The sequence below is a fragment of the Oncorhynchus mykiss genome, chromosome 2 (genome assembly GCF_013265735.2).
Source record: "Oncorhynchus mykiss isolate Arlee chromosome 2, USDA_OmykA_1.1, whole genome shotgun sequence".
Taxonomy (NCBI): domain Eukaryota; kingdom Metazoa; phylum Chordata; class Actinopteri; order Salmoniformes; family Salmonidae; genus Oncorhynchus; species Oncorhynchus mykiss.
Window position 1 is genome coordinate 33828686 of NC_048566.1, and position 23306 is coordinate 33851991.

General features: G+C 42.5%; 1 protein-coding gene across 2 annotated transcripts in view; it reads right to left on the reverse strand.

Annotated features, from left to right (window-relative positions):
* LOC110487899 (raftlin) overlaps window positions 1-22080 on the reverse strand; it is a 71573-nt gene extending 49493 nt beyond the window's left edge. The window contains exons 1-2 of one of the 2 annotated variants that reach the window (XM_021559825.2): window positions 21526-22080; window positions 11227-11393 (exon numbers count right to left, since the gene is read on the reverse strand). In XM_021559825.2, the coding sequence (XP_021415500.2) occupies window positions 11227-11371 (145 nt within the window). In that variant the 5' untranslated portion in view covers window positions 11372-11393; window positions 21526-22080. The remainder of the gene's footprint in view (window positions 1-11226; window positions 11394-21525) is intronic. The other variant, XM_021559819.2, reaches the window with a different exon arrangement.
* Between the last annotated feature and the right edge of the window lie 1226 nt (window positions 22081-23306).

The window sequence follows — 23306 nt, forward strand, 5'->3', positions numbered from 1 at the left end:
GACCATACTTTCCTTCCATCTCTCTCTGCTCTGGGCCTAGTATCATTAGCAGTCCTAGCTCACAGTGCTCCACTGTGGAGCCCCGGGGGCACAGCCTTGTGCCTTAATTACCTAACTAATGAGTCATTGTGAGAGGCCTGCTGGTGCTGTGCATTGGCCCGCCACTCGCTCAGAAGTAAACAAAAATGCACGCTCTCTAAGACTTAGGCACACCAACCCCGGTAAGCACACAATCTCTCAAACACACACAAAGAGACAGACACACACACACATGTATGCTTGCTCTCTCACACGCGCGCACACACACACGGGCATTCACACCTTGTGCTCTGGCGAAGTGGGAGATAACCTGCTCCTGTTCCCTTCTCAGATACAGTGTTGAAGATGACCACATTCTAATCATTTAAAACTGAACTACTGCCAGGGGTCATGTTCCAGAGGGAGGAAGAGTCACTGCTAGCTTGCAAGATGCTATTACAAGGTGATGCAAGTCTTATGACAACTTACACAGTGGCACCGTAACAGACTGCATCATGAGAAGAGTAGGCGGTCATCGAGAGACTGGACCCGTCCGAAGCAGGCATAATCGATGAAGAGCTTTGGTTTAGTGTGTCGTTTGACTAGGCAGTGAGTCTCCAACAAGGACTGCTAAAATGCTCATGTAATTGTACTTTTGAAGTCTAGACAGTGCATTTAAGCGTCCATCTGTAGATCACCATGTACATATGCATCCCCTGCTACTTTCAATCTCAGCACAACCAGACATAAGCTTATAAAAGAGTGGAAAAGCACAGAGTTAACTAAAAGCTCCCTCTTTAAATGTCTAAACACTGTACGTTACGACGGCTAAATGAAAAGGCGCTCGGCGACTTGATGGACGGAAAACTACCTGTAATTTGTTCTGCCAGTAAAAAGGTTTATAAATAGGAAAAAAAGGGCTCTCTGGAATTAAGTCTCTCCCCCCATCAGATTTTCTTGACAGGAAGTCTCTGAAGCAAGTTTTCTGAGAAAGTAGATCTGTTGACAGCCCTGTTGCTCGGAGACGGGCAGCTCTTGAGAGACAAGCAGTGTTAAATAAGCAGGCGTTTATCAATGCCCATATGAGTCCATTGACGACATTCAGCAGTGCACCACAGCAGACCTGGGTTCAAATAGTATTCTGAATCTTTCAAATACTTTAGCTGTGTTTGACAGAGGTTGCCTGGCCGCAATTGAACCAATCGGGAAAAAAATCCCAAAAGTGAAAACCCTGCCCACTTGGCACTCCAGGCAGGATCAAGTAAACACTCAAGATCTCAAATACTATTTGAACCCAAGTCTGTCTCCACAACAGTACAAGAGTTTCTCCTTCCTCCCTTTAGGTTGGAGTCCATTTCCACAACATTTTCTGACATTAGGGTTCCATTGAAAGAAGCCACACTTGAATAAGAGAAGTGTTCAACGCCAATTGATTGGAAGATCCAAAATTTGAATTGTAAAATATGGAGATTAGAATTTGACAAAGTAGCTTGTGATTAACATAAGGATTAGACCCCTTCAACAAGGCTAGATTTACATTCCTTATTTACAGGCACCTTGTCCCTGGCATCAAATGCATTTCTGTTTACTCTCAAGTCCATAATCTTCTTTACTTCTGTTCTTGGTTTATATAATGTATGAGAATGTTTTGGGGAGGGATACCAATGACCATAGCTCCAGCTGTGAGAATATTTCTTCTTAGGAAAACATGGGTAATATGTCTTAGTGAAAAACAAAATAGTTTTTATAATGCCTACCGTCTGTGTTTGTACTAGATGTATAAATCACCACCACTATGACTATGGGGATCATATCATTCCATATAGAGAGATATTACAAACCACAAGGCTGTATGGTAGGTCTGTCTGGTTAGCTGTGGGTGGCGGAGGTTGTGTGCGTGTCTGTTTCTGTATTGTACGTGGGTGGAAGGCGGTATCCACATTGATAATGACATGCAAACAGCCCTAGGTCCCCGGCATTCCTCTGGGATCACCAGTTTAAACATCTCATGTAGTGCCCTTGGTACGGAGAACCAACTGCAACTCAATACCTAAAGCCTAGTTAAATAAAAGGTCCAACATTTTAAATAATAACCCAATGGAGTAGAACACCTCGGTGCAGTAGTAGACAATATAGTGGTATACCTCAGGGCTGAGTACAAGCCCCATATCAAAGGCTGTGAACTCAAATATGTTTGATGATAAAATGTGGCTGCGTAAAACTATCAATGAGGTGTTACATGTTTTTCAGCTGAACACAGGCCTCTTGAGAAACCACATGCAGTGCCTTCAGAAAGTATTCATACCTCTTGAATTATTACACATTTTGTCGTGCTACAGCCTGAGTTCATAATTGATTACATGTATTTTTTCTCCCCCATTTACATACACCCTATAATGACAAAGTGGAACATGTTTTTAGAAATGTGTGTTTTGTTGGATTTTCCCCAAACATAACGATTTGTATTCAGAAATTGCCCCCCCCCCCAAAAAAAAATGAAGTTTTACTTTTGTGTCTTATTGCAAACAGGATGCATGTTTTGGAATATTTTTATTCTGTACAGACTTCCTTTTTTCACTCCGTAATTTAGGTTAGTATTGTGGAGTACTACAATGTTGTTGATCCATCCTCAGTTTTCTCCTATCACAGCAATTAAACTCTAACTGTCTTAAAGTCACCATTGGCCTCATGGGGAAATCCCTAAGCGGTTTTCTTCCTCTCCAGCAACTGAGTTAGGAAGGACACCTGTATCTTGGTGACTGGGTGTATTGATACACTATACAAAGTGTAATTAATAACTTGCTCAAAGGGATGTTCAATGTCTGCTTTTTTTTTACCCATCTACCAATAGTTGCCTTTCTTTGAGAGGCATTGGAAAACCTACTGGTCTTTGTGGTTGAATCTGTGTTTGAAATTCACTGCTAGACTGAGGGACCTTACAGTTGTATGTGTGGGATACAGAGATGAGAGAGTCATTCAAAAAGCATGTTAAACACTATTATTACAGAGAGTGTGAGTCCATGCAAGTTATTATGTGACTTGTTAAGCTAATTTTACTCCTGAATTTATTTAGACTTGCCATAACAAAGGGTTTGAATACTAATTGACTCAAGACATTTCAGCTTTTAATGTTTAATTAATTTGTAAAAATGTCTAAAAACATAATTCCACTACGAAATTATGGGGTACCTCAATTTAGTCCATTTTAAATTCTGACTGGTAACACAACAAAATGTGGAAAAAGTCAAGGGGTGTGAATACTTTCTGAAGGCACTAAGTGTTTTCACAACTGTATAGAGTAGATGATCCACTTCTATGTGCAGCCGGCCCTGTAAAACATGTGTCTGCACCTGCACACACGGTGTGAATCATCTCATTCTCTTACATAGCAGTAATAAATAACTCTACTCTTCCTCATATTTTCCATAGAGATGCACTTAGCATTTGCAGTAACAAAAGTTAGGGAGACATGTGGGAAACAATAGGACCCCAAACTCTAACTGATTCCCCAGACTGAGTCTGAAGGGGCCAGTGGGATACATCAAGAGACACTATCCTAAATGAATAAACAGATACTCTAATCATCCACACCCTCTTCACTAGTCATTAACTCCCATTACAGAAAGCCCTGTACTCACACCTCAGTCTCCCAGCAGATGGGAGCTCCACCAAACAACAGGTGGTAGATCGTCATGGAAACCATCCCCGGCACTATAATGATTGAACCCATGGAAACAATGCCTGGGACCTCGCTAACAACTCAGACGTATGAGTGAAATATGAGACAGATCTGCAATAATTACAGAATGTGTCTATGATCTTTATTATAATGAATTGCTTACAGTGCCTGCGAAACACCATCTTTTGTTTCTAAATGACCAGAATAGATTGCTATAGACAGAGGATTATTATATATACAATTGACGCTGTGATACCTACATACTTCACAAGCGATGTACTGAATTCTTGAAGGACAAGACCTGTGTTCCCATGAATTATGAAATAAGTAAAAGGCAGGAGAATGACTGACTGAAAAACATATGAATATATTATTAAAGAGAACAGATAGAGACGACTAGTGCTACGTACGATTGACTCCGTTTACACAGTATGAGAGACAGGCTCATGGAGAAAGCACACCCAACCAGTGTGTGTTGGTGAGGTGGGCTCAAACCTTGACATGACTATTTAGAGAAGACGTTTTGTCAATACGATACTTTTTCTTCTGTGTGGTTTTCAGAGAACCCAGATAGCCCAACGGAGTCGAATGAACACCGTTTAGCAAGCATTTCCCCAAGTTTGTCGATAGCTGAGGATAAGTCATCCGTTGGTAGGCTACTCTCGTCCTTCAGGTTTATTTGAGGGTTGATGATTTCTCAGTGGAGTCTTGTGTTGGTTCTCACAGCAGAAATCTGAAGAGAACCCCCCCCCCCCCCCCCCCCCCCGCCCCCCCCGCCCCCTCCCATATCTACATCGATCTAATGAGATATAACTAAAGAATATGCTTTTGAAAAGTCTGACTTTTCATAACACGACAGCTCAGAGGAGTTCAAACAGCTCCAGAATGTCTGAAGCTCTACGTTAGTGGTTGATGGGAGAGCATGGCTGTAGGATAAGCAGTAAGTAGCATGGCAGTCTTGAGCTGTGCGTGTCAATTATTCAGTGACACTTTTTGAATGACAACTGGAATTCCACTAACTGAATGAGAATGAAGATGAAAACACTCTCAGTACATTCTGTATCTTGTCATTACAATTTCAAGCTTTCACAGAAAAGCAATGCCTCATGCACATTGAGATGAACCTTCAACCAAGACCTCCTTTGAAAACAGAAATGTTCAAACCTAGCTTTCAGGAAGTGAGGTCAAGATTCTCCAGAATGAGGACACTTCCTGTGAACAGTGAGCAACAACCCAGTGCTTTCTTTATAAAGTCCAAGAACATCCATGAGAGGATACAATATATCCTCTTTTTACAGCAGACAAATATCATTGTTCCTCATTTGGGTTGTGTGAAGGCTGGGGCAGAAGTGTTTGGTTAAATTTAGCTTGTTTACTCCTCTGCTATCTTTGCCTAGATTGCATTTCAACACAATCAATACTGTCATATTGGATCAGAGCAACAGGATAATAAGACCCAATAAAGCTGTGAGGGGGCGTATAGGGGGTATTGTGTATCAGAGTAGCGGGAAGAGGATGGAAGCTAGGATCGAAAATGGGGTTGGTAAAAACAGGCATTCAAACACACACACGTGTAACACGTGCGCGCGCACACACACACACACACACACACACACACATTCTTACAGTATATTTACAAACACATAATGCACACAGACCCCACACACATAAATCCCCACACACCTCTAGAGAGAGAAAGAGAACTCTCCTGAAAACTAAATAAGACAGGTTTATATCTGGGCTGCCAGTAAAACCTAATAATGAACAGACTATTTGCCTCCAAGAAGGAGAAGGGACATATTTGTATGTACACATATTTCACATAGCACCACAGAAGATAGACCCTTAGACACAGGAAACAGTATTTGCAGAATAAGAAGAATCCCCTCCTGTAGAATCAAGGCTAATCTCAAACATATTGCCTCAGACACAGGCTCAGATACAGGAGGTAGAGAGAGAGGGGGAGAGGAAGGAACTGTACAGAAATCTGCGTTTCCTGTTGATGAAAACGTTGTCAGCAGTTGCTCTTGTTTGAAGCCTAATGATTAAGAACCTGCTGAGTTTTACAATGTCAGACATTTTAATGCTGCTCCAACACATTTTCTTTTAAAAACAATAGGCTGGTATTTGACTGCTTGAGTGGTCCAAATCCATAGTAAGGAACATTCAGCACTACATAGTAGCATAGTAGCAATCATCTGTTGCTGTATGGACACCTGTAAACATATGCCTCCTGTATCGAGCAACCTCAAAGGGTATTTATATGTGACTTATTTACAGAATAGTTAAACATCCTACTTACAGTGTATGACATACACTGAGTGTACAAAACATTATGAACACCGGCTCTTTTCATGACATAGACTGACCAGGTGAATCCAGGTGAATGATATGATCCCTTAGTGATGTCATTTGTTAAATCCACCTCCATCAGTGTAGATTAATGGGAGGTGACAGGTTAAAGAAGGATTTTTAAGCCTTGAGAAAACTAAGACATGGATTGTGTATGTGCGCCATTCAGAGAGTGAATGGGCAAGACAAAATATTTAAGTGCCTATGAACGGGGTACGGTAGTAGGTGCTGCTGGGTTTTTCAAGCTCAATTTGTTTCCTGTGTGTATCAAGAATGGTCCACCTCCCAAAGGACATCCAGTCAACTTGACACAACTGTGGGATGCATTTGCATCAACATCGGCCAGCATCCCTGTGGAAGGCTTTCGACACCTTGTAGAGTCCATGCCCCAACGAATTGAGGCTATTCAGAGGGAAAAGGGGGGGGTGCAACGCAATATTAGGAAGGTGTTAATGTTTTGTACACTCAGTGTATTTGGTTACAAATGTAACCTAGTAGGAGCTGTCTGCTGTCCAAAGCCTTCTGTGGTTTATTGATTAAGTATGCTAATCCGACCAGTAACATCAGAGGTTTCCATCGCTATCACAACATCTACAGTTGAAGTCGGAAGTTTACATACACCTTAACCAAATAAATTTAAACTCAGTTTTTCACAATTCCTGACATTTAATCCTAGTACAAATTCCCTGTCAGTTAGGATCACCACTTTATTTTAAGAATGTGAAATGTCAGAATAATAGTAGAGAGAATGATTTATTTCAGCTTTAATTTCTTTCATCACATTCCCAGTGGGTCAGAAGTTTACATACACTCAATTAGTATTTGGTAGCATTGCCTTTAAATTGATTAACTTGGGTCAAATGTTTTGGGTAGCCTTCCACAAGCTTCCCACAATAAGTTGGGTGATTTTTGGCCCATTCCCCTGACAGAGCTGGTGTAACTGAGTCCGGTCTGTAGGCCTCCTTGCTCGCACATGCTTTTTCAGTTCTGCCAACAAATTTTCTATAGGTTTGAGGTCAGGGCTTTGTGATGGCCACTCCAATACCTTGACTTTGTTGTTCTCAAGCCATTTTTCTACAACTTTGGAAGTATGCTTGGGGTCATTGTTGATTTGGAAGACCCATGTGCGACCAAGCTTTAACTTCCTGACTGATGTCTGGAGATGTTGCTTTAATATATCCACATAATTTTCCTGCCTCATGATGCCATGTATTTTGTGAAGTGCACCACCAGTCCCTCCTGCAGCAAATCACCCCACAACATGATGCTGCTACCCCCGTGCTTCACGGTTGGGATGGCGTTCTTCGGCTTGCAAGCCTCCCCCTTTTTCCTCCAAACATAAAGATGGTCATTATGGCCAAGCAGTTCTATTTTTGTTTCATCAGACCAGAGGAGATTTCTCCAAAAAGTATGATCTTTGTCCTCATGTGCAGTTGCAAACCAAATTCTGGCTTTTTTATGGCAGTTTTGGAGCAGTGGCTTCTTCCTTGCTGAGCGGCCTTTCAGGTTATGTCAATATAGGACTTGTTTTACTGTGGATATAGATACTTTGTACCTGTTTCCTCCAGCATCTTCACAAGGTCCTTTGTTGTTGTTCTGGGATTGATTTGCACTTTTCGCACCAAAGTACGTTCATCTCTAGGAGACAGAGCACGTCTCTTTCCTGAGCGGTATGATGGCTGCGTGGTCCCATGGTGTTTATACTTGCGTATTATTGTTTGTACAGATGAACGTGGTACCTTCAGACGTTTGGAAATTGCTCCCAAGGATGAACCAATGTGGAGATGGAGGTCTTCTTCTTTCTGAGGTCTTGGCTGATTTATTTTGATTTCCCCATGATGTCAAGCAAAGAGGCACTGCGTTTGAAGGTAGGACTTGAAATACATCCAGAGGTACACCTCCAATTGACTCAAATTATGTCAATTAGCCTATCAGAAGCTTCTAATGCCATGACATCATTTTCTGTAATTTCTCAAGCTGTGTAAAGGCACAGTCAACTTAGTGTATGTAACTTCTGACCCACTGGGAATTGTGATACAGTGAATTATAAGTGAAATAATCTGTCTGTTCACAATTGTTGGAAAAAATGACTTGTGTCATACACAAAGTAGATGTCCTAACCGACTTGCAAAACTATAGTTTGTTAATAACAAGAAATTTGTGGAGTGGTTGAAAAAGCGAGTTTTAATGACTCCAACCTAAGCATATGTAAATTTCCGACTTCAACTGTACATTCACACTTTAAGGCAGATGTGCATCCTACATGGGGCGGCAGGTAGCCTAGTGGTTAGAGCTTTAGACTAGTAACAGGAAGGTTGCTAGATCAAATCCCCGAGCTGACAAGGTCAACATCTGTGGTTTTGCCCCTGAACAAGGCATTTAACCCACTGTTCCTAGGCTGTCATTGTAAATACAAATCTGTTCTTAACTGAATTGCCTAGTTAAATAAAACAGTGTGCATGTCTTGGAATATAAAATAGCCATAATCATTAGTAGTCCTACAGGCTCATTCATTTGTAATACCTCTAATGTTAGGATTAGGGGGTGTAAGGTCATGGGATCCTAGATCTGTGGTTGGGGTCAACATCTACCCTATGTGTGTCTTTTCTGTTTAGGTCATATCTACATTATAAACAACATGTTGAATGGAATCGAGCATGTGCCATGCAAACACTTCACCCATGCAATGAGAATATAATGTAAATCTAAAGTAAAACCTGATGACCGTGAATTCACTTCAATGTCATTCCCCGAGAACCGACCGCTGTTCAATTCTCCCTCTCGGAGTGGTGAACCGGGATAAATTCTGGCTCCCCGCATCCAGGGGCTAATCTCCACTCAGAACACACTACGGTGTTCTAAAATTCCACTGACCTCTCATTTCCGTGCTCCATATTCCCGCTTCCGATCAGAGCACAGGCGGAACGCCGCTGTTTCTACATGTCAGTCACACGGAGCGGTGAGGAAAGCTTATATTAACAAGAGGACTTCAGGCTCTGGGGGTTTTGCATATAAATAATGTGTCTGGAGCCAAGATGAAATCAAATGGTGTGTGTGTGCGTGTGTCTGTCAGCTGGATTTGATTTCAAGGACAAAATCTCTGTAGCTATATGCTGTCTACTGGAAACTAACATAAGTGTGTTTTCAATTTTTCATCCTCTTGACATTTTAAACATTTGAAATCACATTTTAGGAAATAAAATACGTGCCAGGCACTCCAAGAGCCTTTCTATGTGTGTACGGTGAGATGGTTTCGTTCCACACCGGTTAGCACAGCACTCAGTTTGTCCTTTCCCTATGGGGCCATGGTGTTAATATCAAATAATTCTTGCCTCTTTGTTTGAAAACCATTTTCTGAGGTAAATGAAAGGTAGCAGCATGGCTATGTTTGTGAATGTGAGTAATATACTTACATAAAACGTGGGGTTATAGCTTGCTAGCTAAGGCTGCCTGGTATTTACAGTGGCAGTTTATTAAAAGCTCATGACACATTGCTCTTCATACCTCGGTCCGGTCTTTATGTGGCTCAACATGGCCCCCTGTCATTTAGTCATTTAAGGGCGCTTTCACATATCCCCTTATGATCCGGATCCTGGAGCGTTTGGTACCCTGATCCGTGCTATAAAGCATGTGTGAAACGCAAACGAACCCTGGCTGAAATGAATCCTGGACCTGTGTGAGTAGCGGGACCAAGATCCAGGACCAGAGTACCAGATATCGTGACACAGCAGCACGAGTTGCGTGGAACTTTCTTTCCCAGTATTTTCAGGTCTTGTGAAAGCAAAACGTATTCTGTAGAATTGCTCCAGGAAACCGAACCAGGGTACCAAATTACATTTGTGAAAACACCCTAAAAGTAGCTGGCAGTACTATATAGTGCCTGTTTTAGAGATACATTGAGCTATGGACATGATTGGAAACAAATAAACTAGAACATTTGTAATCTTCCAATGTCCTAATTTCTTGCCTAAATTCTCCTAGATTTGATTAGTCGAAAATGTTTGGTTAGAGCTTGTTGCTGAGACCAAAGCACTTTCTAGAACAAGAAAGTATGAACCCGGATATACAGAGGCCACATTTACATTACAAAGGCCTTATACCCAAGTAATTGGAATAAACAGGCCAGTTAGTATATACAGCCATGAGTACGTATAGTGCACTTTAGTGATCATATGAAATGTTGTGTATTTTGTAGGAAACAGCACTAAGAGTTGCAGGAACTATGAAACTCCCTGTAGCCTAGTCACATGCCTGGTACAATATAATTACATACAGTAAGTTATCCCCCAACAGTTACCCTAAAAACTGCTTAGGTAATGTAAGGATTTTCAGACAGACCCAAACACTACAGGGACACAACTACACAGACTCAGTATAGTCCTAGGAGACATAAACAGGCACAGCTTTAAAAAAGAGCGAGGCAGAGAACTGAGAAAGAGCGAGCGAGCGAGAGACAGTCAAGACAGACCCAGTGGGGGTGGGGGGGAAGAGGAGAGAGAGAGAGAGATGCACACATACAGCCCCAGACACCCAGATGGTGTATCTTAGTGCCCATTCTCTCCCCGTCAGATTGACTAGCTAATGGAGTCTAATAAACTGTCACAGCCAACACACAGCACACTACATCTCCCAGCTTCTCCCGGCTCCAGAGGGCTGCATCTCCCACCATCACACCACCACTCACACTGTTTGAATTGTAACTTCTCATGGAGGGAAATAAAGTGATGGCTATATTTATCCCCAGCTTCCATAGGTCTCTGCTGCTCGCCCCATATACCCGCCCCTGAGCCATGAGCAGAGCAGGTCTCAGGAAGCAACACCCCAGCTTGCATCTCATCAACACCTCAAATTGCAACAAGAAACGCCTCTGTTGGCTGCGGGTGTGTGAGTAGGTGGGAGAAGGAGATGGAGTCTATTATGGTGGAGGAATGTATTTCCATCTAAGTGTGAGGCGGCGGGCAGCATGTTCTGTGGTTGGAGTGCATGTCAGTTTAATTTCTGGTACTGAACTTGAACAATATGATGGACAATATGATTGTTCAGCATATCTTTGGTGTGTAAAAAGAGAGTTGGAAAACATTATAATTTGGTATTCTTACTGTAACAGTGATTTAGTACGTTTTTCAAACGGCTTAGAAATAACCACTGAATTGTCTCTGAAACGTTGCATGTCTTACCGTCTTTCCCGACGAGGAAGTCGACGTACTGGTATGTGTAGGCTACGCCCACCTTGGTCTCCACCTGTGGTCTCTTCAGGGTGGAGTAGATCTTCCCTGGACTGCTCTCCTCTGATGGCTTCAGCTTCCTCAGTCCACAGCCCATTTCACCAGAGTGTGTGTGGACCCTACATAGGGAATAGATGGGGCAGAATGAGATTTGTGTGTGTGTGTGTGTGTGTGTGTGTGTGTGTGTGTGTGTGTGTGTGTGTGTGTGTGTGTGTGTGTGTGTGTGTGTGTGTGTGTGTGTGTGTGTGTGTGTGTGTGTGTGTGTGTGTGTGTGTAATAAGGTGGGTTCATATATCTGTCCTATTTCACACATGTACAAGTGTTTATTAATACACTTGTGAATTTGAAATTAGTTTTTTTGCATATCCTAAATCCCCTTGAGACACCCTTAAAGAGTGGAGTCACGGCCAGGGTCTGCCATCACCTTGTTGGCTCTGGGATTTAAACTAGCAACCTTTTGGTTACTAGCCCAACGCTCTAACTGCTAGGCTACCTGATGCTTGTGTGTGTGTGAAACTGGACACCAGTCCCAAAGCATAAGACATGTTCAATTTAGGGAGAGATGGATTAATCTCTCTATCACACACACCTACACACACACACACACATACCTCACGTATGGGGCCCCAAGGGAGTCTCAGAGGGAAAACCAATAAATAAAAACATGCTGGATAAGCGGCTCCAAATAAATAAATAAATAAGGCATAAATGAGCTTGATTTTTCATGGGTTCCGGAGCCCTCATTCCCTGGGGGACAAATTAACAGAGACAACCGTGAAAGACTATGGAAAGGGGCCTCTAAAGAGCCTGTGCACCGGGCGTCACCCAAATGGCTTGTGACAGCGGTGCTGCATCTCCATTGGCTCAGGCTGGCACAGGTAATATCCCATTGTGCTCTGCTGATTAAACCCGGGAGGGTGTGATGGGGGTTCCAGGGGGCGCCGGCCCCCCAGCTGATGAGGAACGCACTGTATTATGTTCCCCTCTAATTATACGCCGTTCCGGGCTCCGCCAGCGGACTAATCCAAGAGGCCGTGGCGGAGACAGGAGGATGGGGGGGGGGGACAGGAGCGAACCGGTGCTCTGTTAATGAGGTGAGCAGGAAGAATGAAAAGGTGAGAATCAATCAAGGGAAAAAGAGGAAATGGGTGGCTGGTTGGAGATTGTTCGCTAGAGAGACGAGTTAGGTAATGCATGGCAAGTAGAGTCTGGAGAGATAGGCCACTGTAATTAGACCCTGTTGAATAGAAGTGACGAGAAGAGGGAGATGACAGAGATTCAAAAGTATTGTCATGAGAGCCACTGTCTTCCACAACACCTACATAGATATCCGTGTTTGTATTATGAAATGAAATGTGTGTATCACCTATAATCTTTGTCTCTTTTTAATAAATGTCATACGTGTGCATAACATGTATAATTTATAACAATTACAGGCTTTCAAGTCAATACAAGCAGTGGCATACCACAGTTTTATTGACCATCTCATACTATTCTACACATTTTGCAATGAGGCTGAGAGAATTTAGCATTCTTTAAGCATATTTCCTGCTATTCTACACATTTTGCCATGGCTTTTGTCCTGCCTTGCAGTGGCTGCAGGGCGTTTAGTACACCAGTGAATACAAGGAATGCTTGCAGGATCTGATGTTTTGTATTTTTGTAAATATGCTTCAAAGAAGTTTTAAAATTGGTTTTTAAATGTTTAAAATAGAACTCGGCGAGTCATCTCCGGGAATTGTGTAATTTCTTCTCTGTGTCTAATAAACTGGGGCTCATGTCTCAGTTCCAAAATCAAGAGCACACATTTCAAATCCCCCAAAAACAGATCTTCCATTTCCCTAAAAGTGTTCAATTTCTCCAAAACAGCCCCCCAGGACTGAACTCTGAAGCAACTCGGCTCAATGACATCACCATTTTTCTGTCATCAAAGAAAACAGGCAAATACTACAGTAAAATATCCATAGTTTTTAATATTATCTCAGATGTGCTCTGTCTAAGTTCCAGTGAACTCCGGAGAGAGGCTCCGTAATGTAGTGTACAGGAAAGGCAGAAGAAGTCTGAACAAAAGAAGAGAGAAAAACAAAAGGCTGAACATTTTAGAAAAACGTAGGGGCTCTTATTCGTATAGCTCCTGGAGACCAACGGGGGGAGTGAGGCGGGGCCAGGGTATTTTTAGAGTTGACCGAAGAAGTGTGAGATGTTTATGATTTTCAGAGGGACTGTTTTCCCTCTCAAACGTCTCCTCGGAATCGAGGTGTTGTTCTGAGCATGCTCTGTCTGAGCTCTGCCTCTATGGGCCTGCTTTGGTTAATCTCCTCTGCTTTTCAGACTGACAGCGAGGGAGTTTGGGTTACACCAACAGTCCAAATAACGGCTCGATATTGTCAGAAAAACAGAAAGGCATTGATTCTTTGCTGAATTAGTAACGATCGGTTCACTGTTTCTTTCCTTCTTTTGTTTGGAGTTAATTGCATTTGAGGTTTTACTCGATAAGACTTTGTAAGGCAAGATGTTATAGAAGTCCAAAGGGTTTGTTGTAACTGGATGGGATGGATATACACTGAACAAAATAAACGCAACATACAAGAATTTAAATGATTTTACAGTTCATATAAAATAAATCAGTCAATTTAAATAAAAAAATTAGACCCTAAGCTGTGGATTTCACATGACTGGGAATACATATGCATCTGTTAGTCACAGATACCTTTAATAAACAAGGTAGGGGCGTGGATCAAAAAGCCAGTCAGTATCTGGTGTGACCACCATTTGCTTCATGCAACGCATCTCCTTCGCATTGAGTTAATCAGGATGTTGAGTGTGGTCTGTGGAGTGTTGTCCCACTCCTCTTCATTGACGGATATTGGCGGGAACTGGAACACGCTGTGGTAAACGTCGATCCAGAGCATCCCAAACATGCTCAATGGGTGACATGTCTGGTGAGTACGCAGGCCATGGAAGAACTGGGATGATGGCGGCAGATACATGGCACGACAATAGGCCTCAGGATCTTGTCACAGTACCTCTGTGCATTCAAATTGCAATCAATAAAATGCAATTGTGTTTGTTGTCCGCAGTTTATGCCTGCCCATACCATAACCCCACCGCCATCATGGGACACTCTGATCACAACGTTGACATCAGCAAACCGCTCGCCCACACCACGCCATACACATTGTCTGCCATCTGCCAGGTACACTTGAAACCGGGATTCATCAAGACAGAGTTTCCCACTGCAGTCAATTCAAGACCCTGATGAGGATGACGTGCATGCAGTTGAGCTTCCCTGAGATGGTTTCTGACAGTTTGAGCAGAAATTATTTGGTTATGAAAACCAACAGTTTCATCATCTGTCTGGGGCTGGTCTCAGACCATACATTGTTGGTTAAGGGCTTGTAAGTAAACATTGCACAGTAAGGTCTACACCTTCGGCGCATGTGACAAATAACATTTGATTTGATTTGAAGAAGTCGGATTTGGAGGTCCTGGGCTGGCGTGATTACACATGGTCTGCGGTTGTGACGGCGGTTGGACGTACTGCCAAATTCTATAAAACGACATTGCTTATGGTAGAAAAATCAACATGAAATTATCTGGCAACAGCTCTGGTAGAAGTTTCTGCAGTCAGCAAGCCAATTGCACACTCCCTCAAAACCTGAGACATGTGTGACATTGTGTTGTGTGACAAAACTGCACATTTTAGTGGCATTTTATTATTCCCAGCACAAGGTGCACCTGTGTCATGATCATGCTGTTTAATCAGCTTCTTGATATGCCACACCTGTCAAGTGGATGGATTATCTTGGCAAAGGAGAAATGCTCATCACTAACAGGGAAATAAGCTTTTTGTGCATATGAAACATTTCTGGGATATTTTATTTCAGCTCATGAAACATGGGACCAACACTTTACATGTTGCATTTCTATTTTTGTTCCGTGTAGAAAGTCATGTTTGTTAGCTATGAACCTGTTTGGAACGGAATATAACCGTCTTAATGGTGCTGGACCCTAGGAAGAGTAGATCCTTAATAAATATAGAATTCAATGGTTAAACATCTTTCATAACCTTCCAACGTCTCCACAGTTGCCTAGCACAGAATTTGTTATATCTGCATGGGAGTAAACTTAATACATGAGTTAATAATGTACGATGATTCTGTAAATATTTGGTTGGATCAGATATGGGCAACAATTTAACGAGTGATGATTCATTTATCTTTCCATAATGCTATCTAATCATAAAATAATTTGTCTTCTTGGAAGTGTCATGTAAAGACACAAATCCCTGAGAACAAAGCTCAACTTGTGAGGAAAATATCTATTTGGACTAGAAAGGATTAGAGAAGTGGTCAGCAACCGTTTGATCGGATTCTAAGTTGATCACTAAACATTTCAGTAAAAAACCCAACGATAAAGCCTTGTGTTCCTATTTTTTTAATTTGTTTTGCGCAGTTGCCGGTAGGTGCACAATGATTCAGCAGCCCTAGTGCCGGGAAGTCTGAAGGTAGAACTCTGCCTACCCGACATGCCCAGAGAGCAAATCAAGTGCACCTATAGGCCTTCCGCTGACCAATCAGATAGCTCAGATCAGTGTGGCTGCACAGCTTCCTCGAGCCATAGACTGTAAAAAGCCTCGCACACACAGCAAAGTTGCTACTCTGAGATTGGTACTCTTGAGATTTCAAAACTTTCAAAAGCCAAAAAATACAACATAGGGCTGCTGTTTTTATGAGTAAGTTCATGTTTATTCAGCACTGTCAAAACTTTGTTCAATACTTTTGTCATAAATGCGCGTTTTCCCTACTTCCACTCATGCTACAACCAGCACTGCAGCTGCAATGAATGAGTACAATGTTAGAAAAGTGTTACGATAAGCTTGTGTTGTTATTATTAGCGGCTTGTGTCGTTTTTAATAAGGAGGAATATTTCACTTTCTCTGGTCATAGGAATAACATGAATTTGTGTATGAGGCAAAAATAATGCAGTGTGACTTGAGTTTCGCCATCAGCTGGAAGACTGTGTCCCCTTTTCTCGGTGGAGGGAGGGAGAGCGGAGGTCGATGAGTCGGGTGAGAGGCAGCCTCAATGCTGCTCCTTCTCTCCCCTCAAACTGACCATCAGTCCAGTAATAAATACATTAAAAAATATAGAAACCAATTATTATGCTTACTTAGCTGTGGCTCACAAGTAATGCAACAAATGATCTACTACCAGTGTGATCATATACCTAATTTTAAATATAATTCCAAAAGGGTCTGAGAACAACATTGTCAGGGTAATTCAAGCATAGCCAATATGCAGTGACAATGTTTGGGTCCTATAGCCCACTGCACAAACCTCATTGCTACAGTACTGTTTTTAATTGGGTAATGTTACATAGGCTTACGTTATTTAAGTCATGTTAAAAAATCTGAGTGGTAGATCTAGGCTTGCATTTTGACTTAGAAAGTGATCTTGACTCAGAAAAGGTTGGTGACCGCTAGATTAGAGGAAGAGTTATCCATCTCCAAACTTAAAGGGCGGCTGAACTTCCTGATTTGGCCTTGTTTTTCGGCTTGGTCATTAAGAAATGCAGCGGACATGACAATCGAATAAACGTTTGACTCTCATCGATGCCACATAGGCAGGCTGTATTCAAAACTAAGAAGTTGCTTTTCAGGGGCAGACGCTCTTTAAAACACGGCCATCTCTTACATTGCCTCCGTCTCTACCCCGGACTTCTGCCTGTGTCTACCACAGTAACCCCGTTTACCCCGGGTTCTTAAATGTGACAAATAAAGCAGTTGTGCAAAAGGCACAGTTTCCTGGCAGCTGCTGTGTTGTCCACTCAGGGGGGAGAGTGCTCTCAGGGGCCCGGAGCAGGGCCATTCCCTGTTTGGACTTCCTCCCTCCTTCCTTCCTTGGCTTCTCACCTGGGCGGGACAGTGGACAAGGAGGATAGGAGCAAGGGGCCCGACAGAGGAAAAACAGAGGTGGGCTGGGATTTAGGTGGTGTTGGTGACCATACTACAACAACAAAAACAATTAGACCAGTTCTAATATTACATAGCTTGAAAGCCCTGTAGTTAAGATGAAAACAATGACCATAGCACAATCCCAAATACTGGGCCTTCTCTGAAAACTGAAAAGCTTTTTTGAAAACCCACAGCTAGACACAGTTTATTACATTCAATATAAATCTCCAAGGACAAGACATAATGACACACATAAAGAAAGAGCCTTGCTGAAAGATGAGGGGAGATAAGTGCTGGTAAAAACAGAGCGTAGTAAACAAGCGTCTGCTTGAGCCTCTCCAGTGCTTCAAGGCTGAGTGTCCTGGCTGGCCCGGTGGTTGGTTCGATCTGGTTCCAGCCAAGCCATCCCTCTATCGTCTCAAGGCCTGGGCACAGCCGGCTACATATGCTGCACCCAGACACACATGTACTGTAGGGAGCTATTGCCATGGGAACCAGCCCCTTTAGAACTACTTCCCCTCTCAGGGGAATAATAGACACCAATATCTCTATTTTCCTCTCTCCAAGGGCTAAGCTCTCGTCTCTCCCTTCTCTTTCTCTCACTGCCTGTAAGGTCTTCTCTCTAATTTCCTCCCAGTCTCTGTCTTTCAGGTCTGTATTTTGCATTTGCTTTGTTTGACAGTCATTATCTTGATAAAGTGTGTATAATCTCTTCACTCTGGGTTTTATAAAATACCCTGAACTCAAAGCATTTCTAAATCTATCATGCATAAACATTGCAATGGATGAGTCCGATCATGGCTAAAGTGAATGGCACACAGCAAGAATGGAAATAACATTGCGAAAGAGGAAAATCTGGTTAATAATATTATATTTTCCAAAACATAGGCACAGAGATTTCAAGGAATGACTCATTGTTTTCATGCAAACTTGCTGGAGGCGGGCCATTTTTTTTATTACAGCCAACTGAAGCTAAGTTTTGCTTTTCAGATACAGTATCGACAAGTCCTTGAACATTACTTGATCAATACTGCTGCAGTTCTTGACCACCCAGTCAATTTTCCTTCGAGAAATGCAGTATCAAAGGGAAGTTTTCTTCCTCGCTTAGCGACTACAAAACAAGTGAATACTGCATACCACCATGTTTTCCTTCCAGCAAAGGGATTTCTCTTAATATCCATTCTAAGTACTTTCAGGCTATGCCAAAGGCTTGAATAAATTGGTCTCTTCAAAAGCCCATCACTAAAGAAAGAAAAAGGTACAATCTTTGCCACAGATCATGTACCGAAGCATTTCAAAGGACATAGATGTGATGCTTATGCAAGAGTATAATCCATTTAGACTGTCATCGCTGTCAGGAGAAATGCAAAGAATTACCCGTCATCTTTCAGCAAGTAATCAGGCTAAGCTGTTTACCCAAAAGGCCTAAAATACGGTGGGTAGGTACTTGTAGGGAGGCAAATAGGGATAAATAGAGTATGTGTGGAATTGTGTGTGTGTGTGTGTGTAGAGTCTTTCAATATGGAAATATTATTTCAGTAATTCTCAGTTTTGGTTCTTGTTTAAAATATGTTTTATGGGAAGACAGAACTATGTTCAAGTACTATCCCAGCTAGCACAGTGAATCTGGGCCAATTCCGGCTGATAGTCGGGGCACTCGGCTTAGAGTCAGACACGACCGACGTCATGTGGCCCGAGTCTGGGCCGCCTTCGGCAGTATTACTTGTGGCTAGGATGTGGGTTTGAGCTCGGGCCGATTCCGTGTGAGTTTTCTGGCCCAAATGTATTACTTGGGCCTCAGACTGATTCCAGTGAGAGTTATCTGGCCCAAATATATTACTTGAGGCTTGGGCCGATTGGGGGCTACTCTCTGGCAGATGATTACACGGGCTGCTTTATATAATTAACATTTAATTATTTATTTTTCCATATTTTCTCATTGTGTCTGTGATCAAAAAATACAATGAACAATTAAATGAAATTCTTTAAGAGTCCTGTGTAGTATTTGAGTATTTTGATACTTTGTGCAAGGCAATTGATAAGCATTAAAATCTTTGTGGATGGAGCCTCCCGAGTGGCGCAGCAGTCTAAGACACTGCATCACAGTGCAAACTGCATTGCTACAGATGCTGGTTCGAGACCTGTGTCGGCTGCAACCGGGAGACCCATGAGGCGACGCACAATTGAGTTAGGGGAGGGTTTGGCCGGCCAGGATGTCCTTGTCCCATCGCGCTGTAGCGACTCCTGTGGTGGGCCAGGCACAGGCACGCTGAAACACAATTTTTTTGTGGATGGGTTGGTATAATTTGTATGTATAAAATGTATAATAGTAACATTTAAAATTACTAAATCGGGTAATTTTGTATACATGTATTTAAATTAGCATCAGGCCGCTTCTGGGGAGATTCTGGTAAGATGAATTCCGTTAAACGGAAACGGTTTAAAATCAAGCAAGACTTTCCCATTCTATTCAAATTCAACTCAGGACCAGATAAATCTCTACACCCTGGTCCAATGTCAGACATGTGGGAACTGGATTCAAATGGAAGTTTGAACGTCAACGCAGCTGGACGACAGAAGTCAATGTTCAGAAAATCTGTGACCATGATCAACTTTATGAAACACAAAATAGTGAGTTCCTACTATGTAGGCCTTATAGATTATATCAGGCGAGTATTCAATTTAACACCGTCATTATGTCATGAAACTGTTTCTGCTCCGGCTCCCTCGATTCACCTTTTGTCCCATCTATTATTCTCTGTTTCAAATGAGGCCTACAGCATGGAGCAGATACCACAATGACTTTCCCATTCAGGGCTGGCCAGTTATATTTGGGTTGTGGCTAGTCTGTGATGCAGTCATTTGGGGGTTCCTGGTGAAAAGTGTTTCCCTGTGTGTGTGTGTGTGTGTGTGTGTGTGTGTGTGTGTGTGTGTGTGTGTGTGTGTGTGTGTGTGTGTGCGTGCGTGCGTGCGTGCTAGCTCGTGACCCAGCAACAATATAGGGTTAACAGCCCAGCCCTCACAACCAACCAGCTGGAACTGATTAACAGTTCACTCAAACTCTCTCTCTTCCTCACTCACTCCCTAACGCTCTCTCTCATTTCTTCTCACTCTTCCTGTCTGTGTGCATTCCTCTCTCATGCCCTCTTCTCCTTTCTCCCAACCTCTTATCCCTTCTCACATCCTTCAACTCGTTCGCTCTACTTTGTCCCTCCCTCGCTCTTGCTTTCTCTCACACTGGCAAACACACTCACACTCTCTCTCTCTCTCTGCAGTAGAGCCTAAGGTTTAATACTGTATGTCAAGCACATCTTGAAATGCCATCAGGGTTCAGTGATTGGAGCTAGGTAGACATTTTTGGCATTCTCACCCCTCTGGTACCACACTTCTAGTTCTCTGCTGCCAATGACTGGAACGAATTGCAAGAATCACTGAAGCTGGAGTCTTATATCTCCCTCACTAACTTTAAGCATCAGCTGTCAGAGCAGTTTACCAATCATTGCACCTGTACACAGCCCATCTGTAAATAGCCCACCCACCTACCTCATCCCCATACTGTTATTATTTTTTGCTCCTTTGCACCCCAGTATCTCTTCTTGCACATTCATCTTCTGCACATCTATCACTCCAGTGTTAATGCTAAATTGTAATTATTTTGCCACTATGGCCTATTTAATGCCTTATCTCCCTAATCTTACTACATTTGCACACACTGTATAATGATTTTTAGATTGTGTTATTGACTGTACGTTTGTTTAACCCATGTGTAACTCTGTGTTGTTTGTGTTGCACTGTGTTGCTTTATCTTGGCCAGGTCGCAGTTGTAAATGAGAACTTGTTCTCAACTAGCCTACCTGGTTAAATAAAGGTGAACTAAAAAAATAAAAATACATGTTTTTTTTTATGTGACTTCAAACCGACCAGCTCATTGATCAACGCGATTACTGCTCTGAGCATAAGAAGGTGTTTATGTGTGTATGCGCGCGCACGTTTGGAGGAGTGTGGGTTGGTGATCAGGAGTTTCTTGTAAGGCATTGCACACAAGCCAAACTTGTGGCTTGCGGCATCCCTTGACTGATGCATTCATGCTCATTAATCTGCCTCTGAACGGTTGTTATGCTATAAACAACTAGAACACTAAGTTGTCTGTGACTTCTGTCCAAAGAGATGTACAGTCTGTCTTTATCAGTGTCTTTTCCTGTAGGCTACATGTTTCTTTTCTCAAGCCTTGAGAAATAAGGATGTAGACTAGTGGTAAACACATGCAAGTTAAAGTAGAAAAAAAAGGGAGTTACCTGATCAGAAGCTGTTGACTACAGGAGTTGGAAAGTTTACTGTTGAGATCAAGAGAACGCCACTGGAACGGCTCCCCGAACAAACACACACATTCTACTGACAGGAGAACAGCACCGCGCAACAGTCCACGCTCAGATCCTCTGCGATTCTTCACTCAGGTCCTGCAGATACAGCTCGAACAGAGGCTTTTGGGTCAAAGAGGGGAAAAAGACAGCAAGAAGACTAAAATCTGGATGGGATCAGTAGCTCTGCCAGCTTGTTCGATCCTCGCCAGAGGCTCACTAGCTAACGGTGCGCAGCAAACACTTTGAGCGCGTGCGTTTAGGTCATGCTCAAAGTATGCCTCGGCTATGTTCTGCAAGCTCAGGGAAACCACATCCTGTCACATATCTACCTCCTCTCTCTCTCTCTCTCTCTCTCTCTTCCTCTCTTGTGATTGTCTGAAGCGATGGAGCGCTCTGACCCAACCTCTGTTCGGCGCAGCCCCTCCACCCCTCTATCTTTCCCTCTCCCTCTCTTTCACTCACTCAAGGCTTCTCCGGGAGCCGCACCAGTTCCAGTCGACTGACTGAAGAATCCATCTGAGGATGAGGCTGGGGGAAAGAGGGCGGGCGAGAGGGAAGGGTGGGGGGATGCCAGAGAGAGAGAGAGAGGGCGAAATGAGGAGAGGTGAGGAAACAAGAAAGGGTGTACAAGGAGTAAAAGTGGAGAAAGAGCTGGGGAGACAGAAGGATGGAAAATAAAAATTGTAATTTCAAGGAGAGATATGATGTATTATACATACTAGTGTATTCCTTGAGAATTTGGTGGGGTTGACTATGGGTAGGGTACAGGGTGTGAGAATGTTTTGGTGGGTAAGTTGTTGTGTCAGCACTTCTGTGGTGACTATACATATTTAATACGATCCTGTCGAGGCCCCCTATAGCTGCATATTCATTATTCACACCAGGCTGTGAGAGGGACCACTGCTCTGGAGACAGTTGTCTGACACAGAAACCAGGGATTTTCACAGAAGCGAACATTGAAGCAAAACAACATGGGAAACGATTGCAACTTACTGTAACATGGAAGATATTCTTTATGCAGGTGCAGTGGTGGAAAAAAGTTCCCAATTGTCATGCTTGAGTAAAAGTAAAGCTACCTTAATAGAAAATGAAAAAGTGAAAGTCACCCAGTAAAATATTACTTGAGTAAAAGTCTATTTGGTTTTAAATATACTCAAGTATCAAAATGAAATGTAATTGCTCAAATATCCTTAAGTATCAAAAGTAAAAGTTTAAATAATTTCAAATTCCTTATATTAAGCAAACCAAGATGGCACAATGTGTATTTAAATTTACGGATAGCCAGATACTCAACATTGCTCAATTTGCAAACAAAGCATTTGTGTTCAGTGAGTCCGCCAGATCAGTGGCAGTAGAGATGACCAGGGGTGTGAATTTGACAATGTCCTGTCCTGCTAAGCTTTCAAAATGTAACTTTTAGGTGTCAGGGAAAATGTATGGAGTAAAAATTACATACTTTTACTTCACTCCTAAAGAAAATTAAAAGTTGTCCAAAATATAAATAGTAAAGTACAGATACCCCAAAAAACAACTTAAAGTAGTACTTTAAAGCATTTCTTCTTAAGTATTTTACACCACTGTGCAGGTGGATGGGACAGATCATTTATGGGACATCAGCGTTGGGTCTACTGTGTACATGTGGGGCTCTTGCATCATTGAGGATACTATTCTCTCATGGAGCAGCAAAAACATTGCTGGACAGTTCAGATGTTGCC